Source organism: Dicentrarchus labrax, unplaced genomic scaffold (assembly GCF_905237075.1).
Source record: "Dicentrarchus labrax unplaced genomic scaffold, dlabrax2021, whole genome shotgun sequence".
Lineage (NCBI taxonomy): Eukaryota > Metazoa > Chordata > Actinopteri > Moronidae > Dicentrarchus > Dicentrarchus labrax.
Genome location: NW_026136722.1, coordinates 21405909 through 21428098, shown reverse-complemented (window position 1 = coordinate 21428098; position 22190 = coordinate 21405909). Strand labels below are relative to the sequence as shown.

General features: G+C 40.9%; 1 protein-coding gene across 2 annotated transcripts in view; it reads left to right on the top strand.

The window, feature by feature from the left end:
• The first annotated feature begins 667 nt into the window (after window positions 1-667).
• smg1 (SMG1 nonsense mediated mRNA decay associated PI3K related kinase) overlaps window positions 668-22190 on the top strand; it is a 92450-nt gene continuing 70927 nt past the window's right edge. The window contains exons 1-15 of one of the 2 annotated variants that reach the window (XM_051386807.1): window positions 668-894; window positions 4051-4199; window positions 8534-8686; window positions 9129-9265; window positions 11422-11480; window positions 13557-13770; window positions 13907-14032; window positions 14188-14260; window positions 14715-14812; window positions 16386-16559; window positions 17662-17883; window positions 18587-18688; window positions 19761-20051; window positions 20544-20674; window positions 21238-21399. In XM_051386807.1, coding sequence (XP_051242767.1) covers window positions 818-894; window positions 4051-4199; window positions 8534-8686; window positions 9129-9265; window positions 11422-11480; window positions 13557-13770; window positions 13907-14032; window positions 14188-14260; window positions 14715-14812; window positions 16386-16559; window positions 17662-17883; window positions 18587-18688; window positions 19761-20051; window positions 20544-20674; window positions 21238-21399 — 2168 coding nt within the window. In that variant the 5' untranslated portion in view covers window positions 668-817. The remainder of the gene's footprint in view (window positions 895-4050; window positions 4200-8533; window positions 8687-9128; window positions 9266-11421; window positions 11481-13556; window positions 13771-13906; window positions 14033-14187; window positions 14261-14714; window positions 14813-16385; window positions 16560-17661; window positions 17884-18586; window positions 18689-19760; window positions 20052-20543; window positions 20675-21237; window positions 21400-22190) is intronic. The other variant, XM_051386808.1, reaches the window with a different exon arrangement.

Below are 22190 nucleotides of genomic sequence, written 5' to 3'. Positions count from 1 at the left end.
AAGAACGGCCAACTTTAGGTTTAAGCTTTGACTTTGTAACATCCAGATGCACCCACCTGCACCTCAGGTGCAAATAAGGGGTCAACGTGCTTTTAAAAGTGATCAGTAAAATATTAAAATAAGTTCTAAAAGGAACAGGGAGCCAATGGAGAAAAGGCAGGATTGGGGTGATGTGATATTATCTGTTAAAACCAGTAAAAAAAAAAAAGATTTATCATTTATGTGTATTCATAAACTTAAGTAATTATATAATAATGTGGTATAAGTTTTAGAAAATGTTAGAAAATAAATACATTTTAAGTCATCTTCCCATTGCAAAAGTGGACGTTTCTGTAGAATGACCACTTATAGATCTGTTGTTATTACCAGAATAACTGAAAAAACTAATTTTGCCTTTGGGAGTGTATGTTGGAGATAGCAAGAGCAATTGTTGGACAGGTGAGGTTTAAACAGCATAAAACTCCAGAGGGTATTGTACACTCCCTAGGTGTTACAGGGATGTTATATACTGACATATATTATAATTAATATAAAAAACAATATTCCATGAAGAGAGGTTCGTGAACAGGACTGATGGGAAACCCTGACCAACAGGACACTGTAGGAGTGAACTAACTCCAGACGAGGGCAGTAATGCAACGTCAAGGATGCCAACCGCCGTATAACCCCAAAGAAGAAGAAACACTACCGTAAGCTAGCTTTACCGACGACTTGCTAACCGATTTGTGAGACTTGACAAAACATAATAGTACAAAGTAACCCTTAAGGAGAGGCACGGTTACCGCTGCCAGCGGGTCATGCAGCTCTCTAAAAGGTAATGAGCCGTAAAGCCTCAGGGTCTCGGCTCAGCGGCGCCCACAAACTGCAGCCACACTGGAATGACTGGCAGCCCAGGTTGGTGTTCTTCTCTGTGGGAGGCTGGTTGAAATAAAACGGGGACTCTTTTGGGCCTGTGCTGCTTTATTAAGTTGTGACCACGAAGGAGGGACATACTTTGCCTCTATTTACCACAACTTGAAATACTCACAGTGGTCTTTCTTTTAAGACGCAATCTTGTCCCAGTTTGTCACGGAGTGTAAATTACACAAAGCCAAAGCGTTTTATCCCGGGTTCAATTCCGCCTCGCAGTCTGAGCGGTGAGCCCGGCGCTAACGTTAGTTCAGTTGGTTCACAGCATTGGTAAGCTAACTAAATGCTGTCAGCCTTCTGCTAACTCAGTTGACGCTAATGGCTAATTGACAGCATACAAAACAAGACGCGTTAGCAAGAACGATAATAAGGCCACATAAACTGCGACGATGAACTAAGTGAGTGATTTTGAATTGGTGTCAACCACAAGGTGACAGAAATCGTCAATGGGCTGTGTTAGTTTGGCTAGCTGGCTAGCATTACCACGATACTGGTGGCGCTGGCTAACGATAGCCAGCTAGCACGGGGAAGACGCCACCCTGCTGTAATGTTATCAACTTCCCAAAGAACTTCCGTGTATATTTATAAAACGTTTACAGAAAGTGTGATAGTGGTGGTCTTTTAACCTTTTTGATATGATAAGAAGTAACTTAAGTTAACTCTCAACAATACTGACGCGTCGGACTGAGATAGCCTCACGTGTGTTAACGTTCGTCTCTAAACGGTTTGTAACAGGTGTAACTTATTCCTTTTTAGTAGACAACTGCCCCAGGGCCCTGGACTCACAGGGGTCACCGAGCCAGAGGTTCACTGGTGGCAGTTAGTCTGTAGAAACTGGATCCATTGCATATTTGTTTGCACCACTGACTGAATGTAATCGTTAAGAATCTTATTTTGGTTCTTGTATCTTTAGTTACCGAATCTTGAGGCCTTGTGTCAAAGTCTAGTGATAATATTTAAAGTTAATCATTTTTATTAAAACGACTTTGTGTCATATTTGTTGGAACTTTCACTATATCCTGACAGTAGAACATGAGACAGATAATCTATGAAACAACCAGGTTCCTCTGGCTCCTCCTAGTGCTCCTAATGGCATTGTATAGATAGATAATTGATTGAGTCTCATTCCCAGGATCCCAGAGTGTTTGTAGTTGATGCTGTGGGAATGAGACTCAACAATAAACTATATTTCTTGGCTCTGATTGGTTGCTTTCGTTCAGGCCTGGTAGATTCTTATGAATGCTATTAGGAGCACCACAAGCCAGAGGAATTTTCACAGATTATCTGTCTCAGGTCACTGTCGGGATAGAGTCAAAGTTTCAGCAAATATGACAAAAAGATATTGCTACTGCAGCCTTAATAGTTGACATAATGCTGACAGTGTAGGGATGGGACAATAAACAATTTTATTGTGTATCACGAATAAGCACTCAGAAAAGAATATCCCAGTGAATGATCTATTAAGAGATAATCATGAATATCTTCAAGAGTGACTTGAAAAAGCTATCTAGCTCATCAATGCAGTGGTTTTCAAACAGGAGTCCAGGGACCAACTACATCTATTGTGTTGGTTATCCTATACCGATTTCCTGATTTCTTTTGAACAAGGGGACGAGGAGGAATCAAGTTTTCACTCTTTCACCATGGCTGAAGGCTCAGCTTGCCAACTATATTCCCCACCAAAAGTTAAATATTATGAATTTCAAACTAAAGAATGACAAGAGAGGTGAGGTTCCTGTCTGTAATGCAATTAGTTTTTTTAACAAAATGTCAGGAAAAGTGATTCCAGTATGTTTTCAGGCATTTCTTTTTAATGATTATCCCAATAATAGTGTGAATCTCAATTGTTTTGGCCAAGATAATCATGACGTGAAATCTTTCCATGCCAGTTACAGTGTACGTATTTCGAAATAAATTTTGAGTACAGTGTAATTTAAGTGTCACCAATAGACCTTTTTCACAGCAGCCATTTTGAATAATAGGGTAAATGCAGGTGTTAGCAATGATACTAATTAAAGGTCTGTTCCATTCAGGAACCCTAGTGGGGTTGCAACTAATATTTTTTTTTTTTGCAGATAATTTTCTAGATTATTTGTTAATAATAGAACAAAAATTTCAAAACAGTGAAATATTTCCATCCCAATTTCTCAAAGTCCAGTGCTAACGAGCAAGTAGGCCAAGTAAGTTCTTCCAACTTCCAGCCAACTCCGACTGGCCGAAGAAAATAACCACTTTCTGTACCTTTTTTAAAAGCCATGTGCCCGTACTTGGTTAACAATGTGTTTTCCTTGTGATAGTGTTGCAGGGTATTTCCACTGCTGCAGACACGGTGGAGGGCTTTGATTCCTGCACAAAAGTACCAAGACTTCCCACCAGTAGTGGTAGAAACTTTCAGTCAATTATTATTTTGCAGGCTTAAGACTTGCATATCCACATATATATCACATTTTTCCCATTGAAAATCTGCATACTGCACAACTATCTCTCTGCTTTATTTGCTTGATAGCAAGACTAATGTTGAGGCGAGCAGGGTGGCATATTGACGTGGCGCAGCAGGCGGTCTGCAGTTTATACTGGAAAACCAGCAAATTTAGAGACTAGTTTTCCAGTCAGGAAGACATCTGGAAATTGATTTAAAAATACAGGAAATACAGCTCCACCAGCAAATGAAAGTGAAACTTACTTTCTAACTAGAATTATTTCCTTGCTTAGTTCTGGAGTTTTGGAGAAAAACGTTAATATATATGGTTGTCCGTCTGCTTTACATCTTTTTCTCTGTTAGGCGGTGCAAAAGTCATGTTAGCTCACCTGCATCCCATACACTCATGCCAGAGTTTCCCAGGCAGAGGTTAACTCATGTTTCAGAACAGCACCCACAAAGAGGTCTAGGGAAATCACTGAAGACCTTTTTAGCTAAGCTTCCTCTTTTATATTGCCATTTGACTACCTGTTGAATTGCTGCTGAATTGAGAATTGATTCTGAATTAAATCCTGAAGAATCGCTCCCACCAAATATTCCTATCTAACCCTTTCAGTTGTGGAGTAAAATATTATTGTAACCAATAAGATTATAACCTAAACACCAAAGGCAATGTGAACCCATACATAGGATTTGTCTTTTTTTTGTGTCCATGCGTTCAGAGTTGACAGTGTGTCATCCAGCCAGGACGGAGCGAAGACCAAAGAGCTTGGTTCAGCAGCGTTGTACAACGTGTTGCCCTCCAGCTTCCCTGACCAGCCCGTGGTGCCCAGCGATGCCTACGCTGCTGCAGATACACACCAGGAAGAGGGTGAGGCCCCTGCTAGCACCTTATGGTCATCAGGATCATAAGTAGTTTTACAATGTATGTGCACAGTGTATCTGCACGTCTTAAATAGTATTAAATAGGAACACAACATTACATTAGTTTTTTTACACTGTACACGTAACACAGATTCTTGTTGGTATGAAATCTTAAGGTGATTTTCTTCCCCAACAAAATATATTGTGTGTGGAAAAATAGCCTTTTCTGCTGAAAATGAGCTTGTATTTGTTTGGATTTGAAAGTTCTGTCACCCTGACCTAACCATGATAAAACATCAAGGTCTGTTACATATGCAGGGATCCCATGCGCCCTGAGAGACTGGAAATTGATGATAAAAATGACCAAATATCCTGCAAATAATCTATGCTGTCACGGAAAATTTTAATTGAATTTTAGCCCCTCTCTCAGATCACCTACGTAACCTGGGTTAGAGGAAAACTGTAGTAAATCACCAGAGACAGAAAGCAGGCAAACATAGTGTCCTGCTAACACAGAGAGTCTTGAAACACTGACCACCTACATGTAATGAACCTGTGTCACTTTGTCATGAGCCCTGTGTTAATAGAAAATGTATGGTAAGTGGACCTGTACTTGTATAGTAGAGGTGGGCGATATATATTGTTTGCGATAATATCGTCATTGTTGTTTTGACGATGTGCGAATTTCCATTATCGAGTATTTAAATTACTAAAATACACGGTGCAGCAACGCTCTCTACAGCATGACAGGATTCAGTCACACGACTAGTGGGCCTACGTGATCACGTGACCTCTCGCTAGCATCCTCCTTGCAACAGTTTAGCAGGGCGTTGTGATGGTAGAGAGAAAATGCAAGCACCTCCAGTCCCACTTCAGATGATTTAGTGCCGAGTCGTGGGTCTACCTCTCTGGCATGGAAATGGTTTGGTTTCGAAAAGAGTGATAAGGGTCTGTGTCCACCAAACACGTTTTTAGTGCTAGCAGCACCTATTTTGAATACAAATCCTATGAGCTTCAGCGTTCAGAGCACTAAGCGCCTTCAACGGTAAAAAGATGTCAGCGGAGACATTTTTTTAGCGCAGCGCTCAGAGCGCTTCAAGTTGAAATCTGTTCAACTTTTAACACCGCTGGGCACTCGGAAAATTTGTTTTTGAGCACTCTTAGCGCTAAAGACGCGTTTAGTGGACACAAGCCCTAACTCAGACAATTCCAATCACATTTTAAAGGATATCGACTGATTATCGTTATCGCCAAAATCCCCCAAAATAACGAGATATTGATATTTGCCCACAACGCCCACCCCTATTGTATAGCGCCTTTCTAGTCTTTCCGACCACTCAAAGTGCTTTTACACTACGTGCCACATTCACCCTTTCACACACATTCACTCAGTGATGGTAAAGTCCATCGAACAGAAACTAACTCATTCATTCACTTAAGTACTTTGTGTGTAACATGAACGTACTACAATTTACATTTCATTGTGTGACCCCTGTTATGGGGGCTGTGGCTCAGAGGCAGAGCGGGTCGTTCCTTAATCGGAAGGTTGTGGGTTCAATCCCTGGCTCCTGGTGCCACATGTCGAAGTATCCTTGAGCAAGATACTGAACCCCAAATTGCTCCCGATGCCATGCATTGGTGTGTGAATGTGTATGAATTTTAGTTTCTGTTCGATGGACTTTGCCATCACTGAGTGAATGTGTGTGAAAGGGTGAATGTGGCACGTAGTGTAAAAGCGCTTTGAGTGGTCGGAAGACTGGAAAGGCGCTATACAAGTACAGGTCCATTTACCATTTATGAAATGACAAATAAACCAACAGCATGACTAAAGGTGGATCTCATGCGAGTGTGCACTTATTGTTATGTCACCCATTCGTTTGTCAAGTACCGTTTTGAAGCCATGACATTTAGACGGAGCCAGCGTGAGCCAGTGGATGGGACATACTACGTGTTGATCATTGGCTGTGCAGTTTTAACTCATTCGTAGCAGGAAATGATGGCAACTCGCCAGAATCTTGCTTCATATTTAATCTGCACTGCCTAGTTTGACAGTTTGTTTGTTTGGGCTGCTGCGCTGGACAGACCCACTGAGAATAACCTGTCAATCATAAGGTTGCCCCGCCCAAAAGCATATGTCACTTTATCCTCTATTTTAGTCTAAAGTTGACCATAATTTACTAAATGAACATCATAATGTATTGAAGAAGACTTGAAACTAGCGATTGAGACCATAAACTCATCACCTGGATAACTGTGGCTAAGAGCTAGAAACGGGTCGTCCACTAATCGGAAGGTTGTTGGTTCAATCTCTGTTGGGGATTGTTCTATGCTGTGCGTCTGTGTTAGAATGAATGAGTTAGTTTCTGTTGGATGGGCTTTGCCATCACTGTGTGAATGTGTGTGAAAGGGTGAATGTATGTGAATGTAAAAGTGCTTTGAGTGTTGGGAAGACAGAAAGGCGCTATATAAGTTATAATATTATAAGCTAATATTAATAAAGACACATGGTCAACAGTGGCAGAGCAGCAGCCTGTTACCTGTTTAACAAACACTTGCACATGAATTATCACCTGTTCACAGTTAAAACCGCAGCACTGAGATCGATCTGACCAGTTGGGTTAATAAAATTAGGATAACATTATGATTAATAGCAGCTGGACTGGGACTGAATTAGGGTAGGGAAGTTTCTCCCCATTAAGAGACAGGCTGTGCACATTTCCGCACGAAGCACAGCAGCATAACTTCATTATTTAAATGTCCGACACGGTGAGGGCATAATGGTCTGTTAATTTCCACCTCCAGAAGTTCCCACACATAGTCCAGGTTCATACAAGGAAATTGTAGTAAAACAGTTTATCAGGAGGACTTTCCTATGTTTACTTTGGAGAGTTTATATGTCCTGTCAATGTTCTAACAGTTTTTAAGTTTTGCTGGTTAATGTTATTTGCTGCAGTGACATTATTGCATTGATGGAAATGTCTAAAATGACCGAAAGCATCTTCTCTAATCATTATCGTAAATTAAGAAAACACTCATAGGCTTCATCAATAGAACACAGAATAAATAAAGATAAGCTGCCAAAAAATAAGCACAGGAATCATTTCTACTGGCAGAATTTGTTTTATATTGTTTTTTAATCATTATGTGCACCTGTATTTATTAGGGACCGAGCCAGCGACCGCTGGAGGTCCCTATTGTTTTTGCTTTGTTTCTTCTTACCTATTATTATTATTATTATTATTATTATTATTATTATTATTTTTAGCACTTTTGATTGCGTTTTTGTTGCGTTATAAAATTAGCACTTCCTGTGGATTTTCATCAAAAAAGGAAGTGGACCATTTCTCCACATTGCTATGTCCGATTGACACCAAACTTGGGTCCATAGTTCCACATGTCTTCCTTAGGCATCGTGCACAATTTCAGGCCATCCCCACAAGGTGGCGCTATTTAAAATGAAGAAGTTTATATCTCTCCGCATCAGCAGGTGTGATTAAAACAAAATTTGGTACGATGATTGCCCATGGCTCCCTTATGCTTGCAAAAAAGCAGCCCCGGTGCCACATTTCACCAATACGTATGAAACTCGGTAGGCACTTGTAATCTGCCGAGACGTACAAAAAAGCCTCTTGGACCCATACCCCAAACCCCACGGAAAGTCAGCCATTTTGATTTTCATTTTCACTTTCGGCAAAGTTTTCGCGTTGTATTTGAACGAACTCCTCCTAGAGAATTTATCGGATCTACTTCAAAATTGGTCAGTAAAGTCAAAAAACATTGCTGATTAAAAGTTGTGCTATTTGAGACTGTACGTTGAACTTCAGTGTGCAATGTCCAATCTCCAATAAACTTCATATATTCTGTAACAGTTTCGCCCTGAACACGTCCTCATAACTTCAGCGTACGTGGTCCAATCTCAATGAAACTTCACGTGTTTGATAAGAGTCCCGCCCTGAACACATCTACATGACAATATTCAGACAGTGATAGCGCCACCTACTGGCAACAGGAAGTAAGCGCTGTGTTGCGATTTTGAGCTGATTTATGTGAAATTTTCATGTTGTGGTCCGCACGTTTTACGACGGTACGTGACACGGCCGCAGCACACCCTGAGTTGCGTGGAGTGCGAGGTCCTGCCCAACGCTGCTTGCTGCTTTAATTGTTATTGTGATTGTAAATTCATTATTGAATAACCCAGAATATGATTGTGGTGTCTTTGGAAAATATTTATTAGACAAACTCAACTCAGGAATTATCAATGTTTCTAGAAATGCAGATAAATTATGCTTTCTGTGTAATAAATTGGTCTAATCCAACATGGTTTGTTATGGTTTCCTATAGGTGGATATGAAGCTGGTCAAGGTGTCTGTGATAATACGTTTGGTTGGAAGTCGGTGGGGCAAGAGTTGAGGCCCAATGACGTGACACCAGATTTGACTCCTTTTCAGCATGGAAACCGTGCTTTAGCTTCTAAGGACATGAAGAAATCGCAGGGTAAGCTCTTACTGACATTCAGTATTCTAACATATGAGCCAGTGAAAACAGCAATGGCTGCAGTATTCAGATGGAATAAGATATGTTGATAGAATTTAGTTACTCTTACATATCCAGGCTGTTCTTACTGACAGACTACAGTCATTTCTTTGTCACTTTAACCATTTGTGTGGTAGCTCTCTATTAAGGTAACAAACAAACCTCTGATATAAAGTGTAAACACATCTGAGGAATAACAACAGAAACAGGAGTGCTTGTTTTTGTTTTTTTTAAAGCCACACTAGTATCTATTCATGAGAGATGAGCATCAACTTTAGTCATTTATAGTTCAGAATATTAGTTCATAGCTAAATCTATTCCCTCATGTCAGGGTATATGTGATGTTAAACATGCAGCATGTGATGGAGTGTGTCAGTGCATTGTTATTCACATGTTATTGTAGATAGAGGGATGGCTCACTCAGAAGAGTCTCGGCTGGCCAACCTCCTGCGCCGAGTCTCCAGGGAAGATGATCGCGACCGCAGGCTGGCCACCCTCAAACAGCTGAAGGAATTCATCAGTCACAGCGAAAGCAAAGTGGTCAGTCGGATTGTGTACAGATTATCTTCTTCATTATGTTTCTGCATTTAAACATTACTTGTTAAGACACATGCTCTCTCGACTAATAATTTTTCTAGGTCGCACTGGTGCACCTGACGCACGCGAAAAACATGAAAACATAAATTTATTTCGCAAGCGCATCATCTCTCTGTGTTCTCCTGTGACCGAACTCACACGCTCATGGTAGGATCATATCGTGTTCTAAACCAATAAGAGACAGAGCTCGGGCGGGTATTTGCCTCTGATTGGCTGTGGTCCTGTTCACCTGTGTCCTGGTCTTTGCGCGCGACCTGAGCACCAGAATAGCTGACTAACTGAAACGGAAAAATGAAATAAATGCGACAAAACGAGGGGAAATGAAGAGAGGCAGAAATATTGAAAGTTTTTTCATTAAGAAAACCAAGCCTACAACCAGCCCTACAATTTCCCTGGCTGAGGTACAACAAAAGACGTAACGCAATGCACTGCGTGTACTGTCAGGAGTGCGGTCAGAATATGGCCGGAAATAGTGCATTCGTGAGCGGGTCAACACATTTCGTATCGAAACTTTAAAAAAACATAACATGTCTAAAAAACACACGATATGTCGTGACAAGCGTGTAGAGAAAGTGGCCCCTCTCCCAGCTGCATTCCAGCGGCAGATAGTAGTAATCAGGTCCTCTTTTATTTGGAAATGTTTTATTTTGCTTAGTGTTTTAGTTTGAAATGTTCAACTTCAGCTCAGTGAAGCACTTTAAACACTTTATTTTTCTTTTTATATATATTTGTGCTTCAAATAAAGACAAGCATTTCTCTACACCTTATTCTTGTTTAAAAATCATTCACAGTATATAAAGTTATGGAGAGCGATAAAAAGGTGACCTTATGGCGGTAAAGGCAATTTTGGTGCACCTACATTTTGTGCTGGTGCCACAAAAAAAAAAAAAAAAAAAAGTTTGGCGCACCAGTGCAACCAATGCAAATAGTTAGTCTGGAGCCCTGAGTGCTAAAACGATACGTATAAAGATGATACTTTTTTTTAAAAAAAGAATCATGAAATGACGGTCGAGGATATTAAGGAACTTGCCATTCCTTAATTTACATTTGAACTTGAAATTGAGCAATATAATATCTGTTAACAGTTTAAAGTAATTAGTGCTGTCAGTTTAACACGTTATTAACGGCGTTAACGCAAACCCATTTTAACGGCGTCAATTTTTTTATCGCAAGATTAACGCCTAGCACACTTTGTAGTTTTTGCTGTTGCAACAACTAGTAACGTTAGAAAAACTACAACACCACACCGGATCTAGCTAGACCGGAAACAAAACAACAGTTGTTTAAGAGTAGTAGACATTACGTTTTGAGTGGATGGAGAGCGCGAGATGCCGAAATGGATAGATTCCTTGGTGTCTGAAAATGTCAACAGGCTTGTCTGTTTGAGTAACTGGCTCAGAGCAAAGAAGTAGTAGGCTTACCTTTTATTGGTAACCGTTACTGTTCATTCTTTCTGAAATAAGAGCAGTAGCCTGACTGCTATGTTCAAAGCAAACTTAAGGAAAGTATTAAGCCATGGTTTAACTGCACTATAGGCTGAGTCCTAGTTTACCTTACATGTGCACTTTGTAATTTTATTTTGTATCGCCCTGTTTTGATCCCTTAGAAAGGGCTGTTGAAGGGGCTGTTTGTGTGACAAAGTATTTTTTTCACCCTTTTATTGATGGACAGTGTTACATTGTGTGAGAGATTATTTGCTGCAAGTGAGAATGTTAGTGTGAAATTGAACACTACAGTATATGCCAATGTTGTTTTCAATAAAAACAACATTTGAATAAAGCAAGCCGATCCACCTTTCCATGTTGATAAGAGCATTAAAATGAGAGAAAAAATAATGGGACAAAAAGAAATCAAGGGACATTTAGAATAGATAAAAATGTGCGATTAATTGTGATTAATTGCGAGTTAACTATTTTAATCGTTTGACAGCACTAAAAGTAACACTATATTATTATACTTACTAATATAAATTAAAAAAATTTACATAAAAAATAAAACCTAACCCAACGACATTAGTCATGTGTGTCACGTGTAGAAATAATATAAGACTACTAACAAACACATCACTGTCCTAATACTTTGTGTCTTCTCTCACGCAGACCCTGGTCAAACAGTTGGACACCATCCTCAGCACCTTGAATGACATTCTGAATGAAAGGTAAGAGAAAGATAGGTGCTCTAGCTTTATTGCGATCAGGACAAGAGGTGGGTAAAAATATCGGTTCATCAATGCATTGCAATGTATTTTTTCCCAATTCAATATCAATTCATTAAATCCTCTGAATCGATTCAAGCCCCTGGCCAGTGGGGGCGCGGTGAGCAGCTTTTGTGTGATTTGCGTTGTACGGACGGAGGCCGCACTCGACCACACTAAAACAACATGGTAACCGAAGCAGGTAGCAGCAGTGTTAAACCAGCGCCTTCAACTTTAAAAGCAGACGTTTGGAGTCATTTTATATTCCAGTGCAAACCCGGAACACAGGAAATAGACCAAAGTAAGGTAGTGTGTAAGCTGTGCCAGGCAGTACTAAAATACTGCAATAACACAATAAATTTGCGCAACCACTTGAGCCAACACCATGCAGATGCTCAGCAGCAACCCGCGGCTAAACCTGTGGATTCAAAACAGACGCAACTCGACAGATTTTTCCTTTGCAAACTTCCGCCAAACTCTGCACAGAAGATAACAGAGTCTGTGGCCGTCTTCATATGTAAGGACCTACGACCGTACAGTGTTGTGGAAAACAGGGGTCTTAAGGAGATGGTATCCACACTGGAACCACGATACGCCATACCAACACGCAAACACATGATGGAAATTGCCATCCCGAAGCTGTAAACAGAGGTAAAGACAGCGGTTTTGGAGTCGTTGAAGTCGGCTCTGAATCGATATCGAAGCATTTAAATCAATATCGAATCAAAATCAAATCAAATCATGAGGTTCTTAATAATACCCAGCCCTAATCAGGACTTCTGGACATACTGGAAGAAGGTGTTGTCAATACAGGTGGGAAACATGTCAGGGACTCCAGTGGGGTCAAAAGTCCAGGGCAGTAAAAATAGAAATTACAAAACAATATTAAAAATCCTAAGAAATGTAAACACCTGCCAGCCTTTTTGTCTTGAAGGCAGGTGTCAGAACTGGGGTTGGGCCGGAGCGAAAATGTCAAAGCGTTTAGAAGGCGCATAAAGGCTCTTCAATCAGTTGTTCAGAAATGTTGGAAATGCTGGAAGAAGGGATGTCGCGATCAAGTTTTTTTGCCCCTGATACCAATCAGAGCCATTTAATATTAAGTATCTTCTGATACGGAGTCCTGATCCAATACTATAGTAGTTCAATAGTAATTTCCCAGATAATACAGTTGCAAGTACATACAAGGTATTCAGATGGGTCCTATGTTTGACATTTGAATAGCTCTGCATTGCATTAAGAAAAGCCAGTACTGATGGGTTAAAAAATGCCTTGATCTTCCCCTATACGATCCCTGGGATCAGACCAGGACATCCCTACAGATGTGGATATGTGCATATCATAACACAAAGGCAGTGCCATCCCAGACCACCTTGCTTAGTGCACAAACTGGCAACAATCACAACCAAGCATAGATACACAGCTGTCTAACAAAATACATTTTGTATTGGCTGCAGCAAATACTGTATTCCTGACAATTATAAAAAGAGGAGCTTGTAAGTTCAAAATAAATATAAGATAATTTTATGGTGTTCATTATGTTTAGTTTAGAAGCATGTCAGTGTGTAGTGCTTTAATTTATTATTTTTAATAAATAATTTTTAATAACCAACCTAATCTAATCAGGACTCATGACTAATGTGTCATGGAAACCTGGAAATTGATTAAAGTGTCTAAATATCCTGGAAATAATTAGTCTGAACTGTAGCCAAATTAATGTTCGAGAGAAACTGAAGTCAGTGCAGAAAGTGGAAAAATCTGCTTTGGTGAGGACAGGCAAACATGCCACGAAGGTGAGCTTAAATGATTACCACATTTGTGAGCAAGCTCCTTCAAACTGATTTCTTAAGAATAGTGGGAACCTTGCTAATGATCTCTCAAATTGTAACAAAGGTCCATCTACTTGAGGCATCTGGAGACCAGGCTCAAGTAATGCCGTCCTGACTACATGTCTCAGAAGCATGACATGTACACTTAGACTCTGCTAGTCCCATGTACCACGTGGTCTCTAACATGTAGTCTCTTTGTTGTTGACGTGTGTAGCAGCAAGCTGTTGTGGGAGTTGCGTCAGGACGCGGCTGCCTGCCTGGGTCTCCTCTGCACAGTGCTCAGCTACGAGGCGGAGCGCATCTTCAAGTGGCTCTTTCTCAAGTTGACTTCAAGTAGTCGTGACGAGGTGAAGCTGTTGTACCTGGTCGCAGCGCAGCGTGCTCTGGAGGCTGCTGGAGAGAGGAAGGCCTTCTCTCACGTCATGCAGGTAACAATGCAAAGGACATAGGCTTCAGTTGATTTCTGTAAAGCTCTGGACATTCTGTGGCCAGTTTCTTGTAGATGAGTCCCTCCTTAGACTAGTCTTATGTCAAAGTTGTTATTCAGTGTTTTGCGTGTTTCAGCTGGTGATGAGCAACCTGCAGTCCATCCTGGAGAATGTGGACACACCAGAGCTGCTTTGTCAAAGTGTGAAGTGTATTCTTCAGGTGGCTCGCTGCTACCCGCACGTCTTCAGCACCAACTTCAGGGTGAGTGTTTCAGCAGCGATCAGCCCATTAGCTACCTGCTAATACTTTAGAGGACCGATTCCAGCTAGAATGAGCCGAGTGGCGCCTGCCAACTGGCCTTACAGTGGTTGGTATTGTTTCATAATGCAGGCTCCTTTTCCTTTGATGTTCTGCAGGACACAGTGGACATCCTAGTGGGCTGGCACATCGACCACACACAGAAGCAGTCAGTCACTCAGCAAGTTTCCGGTTAGTTTGATTTTTTTTATCAGCACTCAAAGATTGTTGTTGAAGAAGTTGTATCTGATCTTCTGATTGCAAACTCTTCAGCCCTGTCTGCTTGTAATAAAGTTGGATTGACATTTGTGTTCACCACATACATTGTCTGAATGTCTTTTGACATTTGAGGATGGCACATTAGGCTTTGGGAAACACTGATTAACATTGTTCATCATTTTCTGACCTATGGACCAAACCACTAATAAATTAATTGAGAAAATGATTGACAGATTAATTGATAATAAAATAATCGTTAGTTGCCGTCCTACTGCCATGAAATTGGGCAAGCCTGTTCTATATTCCTGTCTGAGCACATCCTGTGGCTGCTCTGCTGACATGCTTCTTTCTCTATACTGCCTGTGTAGACATGGTGTCAAGGCTTAATGGTACTTTTTTAATGTCTGCTCTCCCTGTCTTTGTTTAGGCTGGTTACAGAGTCTGGAACAGTTCTGGGTGGCAGACCTGACCTTCTCTACCACCCTGCTGGGACAGTTCTTGGAGGATATGGAGGCGTATGCAGAGGTGAAGTTAGTCGTTAAGCCTGCTGCAGACTGAACTTCTTTACAACCAGTGCTGAGAGTTGTTTATATCTACAGAGGGAGGCTGGCATGTTGAATTGCCAAACCAAACACTGATCCTAGATAGGAGCGTTTGAGGTTTTTTGTGTTTTTTGACCACTGTAGTTTGTCCATCGTGTTTGGAAGGGGACGATGAAGTGTGGGAGTCGCTTGCTGTAGCGTCCCAGGGTTCGAATCCTACCTGCGGCCCTTTGCTGTGTGTCATTCCCCTCTCTTTTCCCCCCTTTCCTGTCACTCTTCAGCTGTCACTATCAATTAAAAGGCAATGAAAAATGTTTTAATTAAATTAAGAAGAGACTCACTCTACAAGTTAGTTATTAGGTGTGAATGCTCACTCAGGTTTTCGTGATTTCTCAACTGTTACCTTCTCATTCATGCTTTCAGCTAAAAAGTCCATTCAAACACTGAAATATTAAACATCTTTCAGACATTCTAGCTATTATTCAACTTTCAAATCCTATTAAAATGTTCAGCGCTAGAGTGGGTGACATCACTACAGTGGTTTTTAGCCCGATTTATAGTAATTACTCTTTCACATCTTTCCAAGTACAATACTCCTTCAATTACTTCCAAAAAATTAAAGTCAGCAACTCAGTATTGACAGCTCTTCAACACACCTTCAAATCTTCCACCTTTTTTACAGATTATTAATATTATTTAACTTTTACAGCTAGCAATTGAGCCTGGCGTAGGCCGTTCAGCAGTGAGCATTCACACCCACAATTTCTTCAGAAAATGCATTATCTAGTTATAAGTAGTTATACAAAGAGTTGCAGTCAGTAACTACACCGTTGGATGCCACTAAATCCTACACACTGGCCCTTTTTAAGACCTATTTTCAGTCCCTAATGGCAAAAAAAAGTATGAAGAATATGAGGGAAAATCAGACTCACAGAATTACTAAGTAAATTAATTTATTCACCTTCAACAGGAACATTAAATGGACATCTATGACTTCCCATACAACTCTAATGCCTTTTTTATACCCAAAGTTCTTTTATTTGAGTGTTTTCTTGCACAAGGTGCAGCAGGCTTCAAACTTGTTTTCCAAAGGCTTCATCCAAGCACTAAATTCGCTGTTCTCCAGCCAGAACTGAGGCCTGAACTTGCACTTACACAGAATACATGAAAGTATTGTTTGCAGAAACAATTTTTAGCCCACACACAATGTAATAAAAACTCTGATCATAACTGACAATTAAAACTTGAACTTTATCATTACCATTTTTCCCAAAAACACATTTAAACAACATTTAAAAGCAAGACAGTGAAAGTTAATGCTATTTTATAAAGGTATCATCAACTTTATACAATTTAAGACATTGTAAGACCTAAAATTCAGATGATTGGATTTTAGACTTTTACAGACCTTCAGAAACCCTGTATTTGTGATTAAGACAGTAAATACTTGAAGATCTTCAAGAAATCTTGTTAAAATGATATTCTCTTCTCAAAATGCCACACAGAACTCATGAGTGCTTTTGTCAAAGACTTTACTGAGTCTGTGCTCTGTTTAGGATTTGAACCACGTGGTGTCAGGCGAGGTGCTGGATGAAGACATCCCCCCTCCCTCAGTGTCACTGCCCAAGCTGGCAGCTTTGCTGAGGGTTTTCAGCACAGTGGTCCGCAGCATCGGAGAGCGATTCAACCCTTTCAGAGGACCACCCATTACTGAGGTCTACGTCACTGATGTAAGAGACACTCCTCGGAGAACCTGGCTTAGAGCTGAGCAGTGTTCATATTATAAAATATGTACTAAATAGATGATCCAGTCAACTCGTGGGAAAAATTAGGAAAGCAGTATGAGACTTGCAATGCAATGATTATGTTGTTGTAGTGATTTTGTGTGAATACGTGGTTGTTTTTAAAGACTTATCTTGATACAATATAAAACACTGAGAGATCCCTTTCTAGTGTGACTAGGGTGTAAAATCCTCTGCTAATATGAGCAGTTTGAGTTGAACAAAGAGGAGATCTTCCAAAGTTACAGTCTCGTCAGCACCAAATCCTTTCTTTGTGTTACAATACCTCCACTGCAGCTCAGCAAGGAAACCGTTTCAGGAAACACACTTACACCTGTGGAAGTACAGTTGTACTTAAAAGACTCTGGAAGATAACCATAGACAAGAAGAACATGTTTTTGACTATTCTTCATGATGACATTGAGGTGACTATATCTATAGTCAAGTACTTTGATGGTTATACATGTCTCAGAAGAGAGAATGGTCCCTGAGTTGAGTTGAGTTTGGAATCCCAACTCCCAATAGGGATGCACAAAATATCGGTGGCTGATGTAATATTGACCAATAAGTAAGAAAATGTAATTATTGTTCGGGCTGTAGTCAACCAAAGAAAATATTGGTTGGACCTCCTCTTCAACCACTCAATAGGTCAATTGAGAAACAAAATCGGCTTTTTCTGAGTGAGCTATATCTACCACAGTGCTTTCTACCTGCTAGCTGCTGGGTGCTCATCAAAGCAACCTAACATTTCCAAGAGAATGCATTCCTGAAGTTTGATTAATACCTATTCACACGTAGCAATATCGTTACCTTCATGGCATGTCTATCCAGTAAATTCAGATAAAGCAGCAACGTACACATACTGGAAAGGATCATGGTGCAAAACGGGCTTCCATACAACAGAAAAGTTAATGCAGTATAAAGCAATGCAGCTCCAGATAAAACAACATGAAAAACAGTTACCGACATCCAACCTACTACTGTTGTTTAGTTGTCTTCAAATGAATGTTCACAAAGATCCTCTCTATTGTTTTTTTCTCTGCGTTTTCAGGTTCTGAACCGGGTTCTGGCCTGTGTGACTACAGCAAAGCAAGTCCAGTTCTCTGAGGCAGTTCTCACAGCAGGGAATGAGTGTGTGGGTGTCTTGCTGGCCAGTGTGGAGCCCTGTGGTCAGCTGATGGAGGCTGTTCTAGCCTATGGCCTGGACCAGCTGGACTGCTGCCGGGCCTGCGGCTCGGACTACAATCTGGCAGTGCTCAGCCTCCTCACTCTGGTACCGTCGCTTTTAGAGTTCATCTTTGTCATCTGGCATCTGAGCAGCCCAAACAAATCTGGTTACAGTTCCACTCATGTATGTGTAATGATTCAATGGAACTTGGATGGATGAACCTTACTGATATTTATTTCTAGGAGGATATTCAGGTTTTAGGAGCATTCTCTGGATATTTTTCAGCCTTTTGTGCATTGTAAACAAACCAATGGTTTGCAAGGCTCTAGTAGAGATGCATGATAAACACATGACAGAAGGAGGCTGTGTTTGCACGGCCGAACAAGTCCGCCATTGGTGAAAAACTTTCAATTAGGCCATTAGGCAAAATGTCTCCAGCAGCACCATCTGTTCAACTTTTACTACGGGAGCAACATGACGTAGGATGTGCAGTACGTCATTAACAGTTAGGTTAATTGAAGTACAGCTGCATGTAAACAGGAATATTAGTGGAATATTATTTTTTATTAGCCATGTAAACATCGTAGTAGAAATATTGTCTTTTTCAAAATAAGGGCAAAACCTGGAATATTTTGTGCATGTGAACGTAGTCACTGTCGACCCTTCCCACAAAGCCATAAAATATTTGAAGAGGGCTTCCAGACAGAAAACCAATATTGTACCAGTAGAGCTGTACTGCTGTTAGATGTTTCTTTTCTATATTTTTCTATAACTTTTTTTTGTAGTCATTGTTGACATTTGCTTTCAGATTGTGGACCAGATCAACACAAAGCTACCTGCGTCTTTCGTTGAGAAATTGTTGGCACCCGACTCCCAGCTGCTGAAGCTGCGCTTCCATCGAGAGAAAGAGGTGTGTGTGTGTTGCCTTATCAAAAAACTGTATAGTATAACAAGGTAACATATAGGGCCATGTGAAAATATGCAAAGCTCGGTTCATATTTCCTATATAGCAAATATTAGGGATGTCCTGATTAAGTTGTTTTGGTCCCTATCAGTCATTAAATATTGAGTATCTGCTGATACGTGGTTATGATATTTTCCTAGATAATACAGGTGAATAGGTCTGCATTGCATGAAAAAAGAATATGCCTGCATTTAAGCTGTTCCATAATGTTTATTATTTTTTAGGAAATACAGAGTGCCAAGAGCTGTTGCGGTTGTCCCAACCAGTGAAATAATATAAATCACCACTGCTTTATAATACTTGATGGGTCTAACTGGCACTAGAGTAAGGTTGAAGAGAGACTCACGGCTTGTTCACACCGACCGTGTTTATGTGGCGTGTGCATGGCGGAACATCTTGATTCTTATTTCGGCGCCCATGTTAACAGATTAAAGTGGTCACACTGCCTGTGTGAGAGACACGTCTGCAGCGAGAGTCAATAGAGAGTCGAGGTCTCGCCTATTTTTATTTATGGTGTGCGTCTCCCACCAAAAGGGCACAATGAAAGGACCTGTTGGTAGTCATCCACATATTTCAGTCCAGTTTAAACTTCCTTTTCAAAGTAAAAGCACCGTAGTAATCTTATTTACCACAGCTTGACTTATATAATATAAATTATAATATAAATAATTTCCAGTTGAAGGGCAGTTTTTTTCCACTACGCTCTCTCTCTCGGGTAAACAAACCCCATGTGCTTTCTTCACCTTTATGTTTAAACTTAAACTGAACATTTTGAATTTTTATGGACATTATACAGGGAAAAGTGTAGAGAGGAACATAGGGCTGGCAGCAGCAGCTTTGCAGCAGCCACGCAGCAATCAGATGCCATGCACTGCTCAGGCAGCCTATGTGAACAGGGTGTTAGTGTGGCTATGCGTTATGGTTGGGATTAGGTTAGATTAAACCAGAATGGAACAATATAATGTCCTGAAATGTATCTAATCCAAAGTTTGTGTCTGTTCACGCGTCCACTCCACAGGTGACCTCAGCTGTCCATGGTGTGTACCAGGCGCTCCTAAGCCTGAAAAACATTCCAACACTGGAGGCAGCTTATAAAATCGTTTTGGGTGAGATGGAATGTGCCCTGTCTAGCCTGACAGCAACCCTGGAGCCCAGTGGTAGGGCCACAGTGCTCGACGGCCCTTGCCCAAGCATCCAGCACCCTGCTTTTGCCTCCCTCACCCTACCCCCGGAGAAGGCCCAGTTCACCCTCATCTTTAACCTCAGCACCCTCACCACCATCGGCAACACCAAGAACTCTCTCATTGGGGTGAGCACCATTGTCTTTTTCTATGTTGCTTACTTACTCACTTAATAGCACTCAATGTCCCAGCATAGGCAGGACTGGTTAAATGATTTGTTTTAGGTTATTACCTTATTATTACTTTATTTAATTACCTATGGCTGTACCACCTGCTAACTGGCTGCAGCATACCTAAATGGCTTGGTTGCTTTTCAGGAAAGGTGGTGAGTGCCAGTCTCTGTTTGCTTTGTTCCTTGCAGCATCTGGCCTCCTTTTTCCCACCACCTCACTAGTCCACACAGGCCCAAGGTAGCTTAACATGATAGAAAATATAGCAAAAAGACAAACATAGTGACCTGTTCAGTAATTTTTCATCATTGTTAAGGCTACCAGAAGGTAGTTGGTCGCAATGGTTGGCTGGTGAAAAGCAGGATCTGCATGTGTTCATTTCTGCTCTGACAGAAGCTATTTTATATTGGCCACGTATGTTGATTTTGAAATGTGTTTTGTGTGTTTTAGATGTGGGCGTTGTCTCCTACGGTCTTTGCTTTGCTTAGTCACAATCTGATGCTGGTCCACTCTGAGTTAGCAGTCTACTACCCTGCCATCCAGTACGCTGTACTCTTCACCCTGTACTCCCACTGCACAAGGTAATACACAAACACTTGTACTGTGAGCAACAGTCCACTACAGCATTCTGAATGTTACACACCCATCAGAACAGTGGTTCTCAATGTAATGGGGGGGGGCACATACACAGAAATAGGCATTTGTACATTGCCATTGTGACTTTTACATAACAGGGACTGGGGGGGGCAGCCCTAGTAGACGAAGGATTTTTCTAGTTGACTAGTAGTTGTAAGATAAAGCCAATAGTCGACTGCCTGTTAAATGCTAATGGAGAGGAAAAAAAGCAGTAATGATTCTGAATGTGAATATTTTAACACAGTATAACATCGCACAAAAGACGGAATAAATAAATCCCAACAAAACAAATACTGCGCTCTTTGACTTTGGAGCACATGTGAGAGACAAAATATATATTGTGAGGAATTCATCTAAAAACATTTTCCTGTATAACATGTTCCTCAAGTCTTTTAATGGGTCTCAATCAAAGTCAGGACTTAAGGAAATGCACTGAATAACTGTTCTTGCTTCTCTTTGGTTACTCTTCTCAACTGGCCATGTGTGTCTCCTCTGTTTGCTTATCCAGACATGATCACTTCATCTCATCCAGCCTGTCATCATCATCTCCCTCCTTGTTCGATGGTGCTGTCATCAGCACTGTGACCACGGCAACTAAGAAACATTTCAGCACACTGCTAAGCCTTCTGGGAGGTCTGCTGGTAAAGGAGCACCTCTACCCCGAGGCCAGGTTCTTGTCTCTCTGTCTTTGACACACACACACACACACACACACACACACACACACACACACACACACACAAAGTTATAAAGTTGTGCTTTGGTACAGTGTCATCAGTGAGGCCCTCAGAAACACTCCACGTTGTCACAAGGAAGAAAGCGGTTCATTGGATGCAAAATTAGTATACGCCCTCTATTACAGGATGAGACATCAACAACATTTTATTGTTTTACAGGAAATTACAAACTCTAAAATACCATAACCCAATAATAATATCCAAAAATACCTAAATAAATATATATAAATATGTGATAAAAACACCTTAACTTCATGAGGACTAAGATATCTATGTAATGTTGGAAAGTGTGAAAGTATACTTGACTGACTTCCGGCACTGCAGAGAGTGGCAGCTTGACACAAGAGCTCCTGCTCCCCCTCTCTATTTTCACCTTTAATCTTTACGCTCTTTTTTTCTTACTTTCTAACTAGCACTGTATTTGTGGTTGTAAATAGGACCGACATTGATGGTAATTTCGTTTTTTGCCTTAGTTTAGCTTAGTTTTGTATCAATACACAATGTGCAGGAATGTGGACACCGCGACCAACACACAACAAAGCGCCTGGGGGTTACTCACGTGAGGCGGTGGAGATATAAGCCATGTCTTCCCTCGGTTGTCATGGGGAATGAAATAAGATGGACGAGCTCTCGGCCCTGGTTAGCAGACAACGCGAGTATCGGGAGTGCAGCATGTTATGTCTGACTGTTATGAGACATGGCTGAATGGTAATACAACAGACTG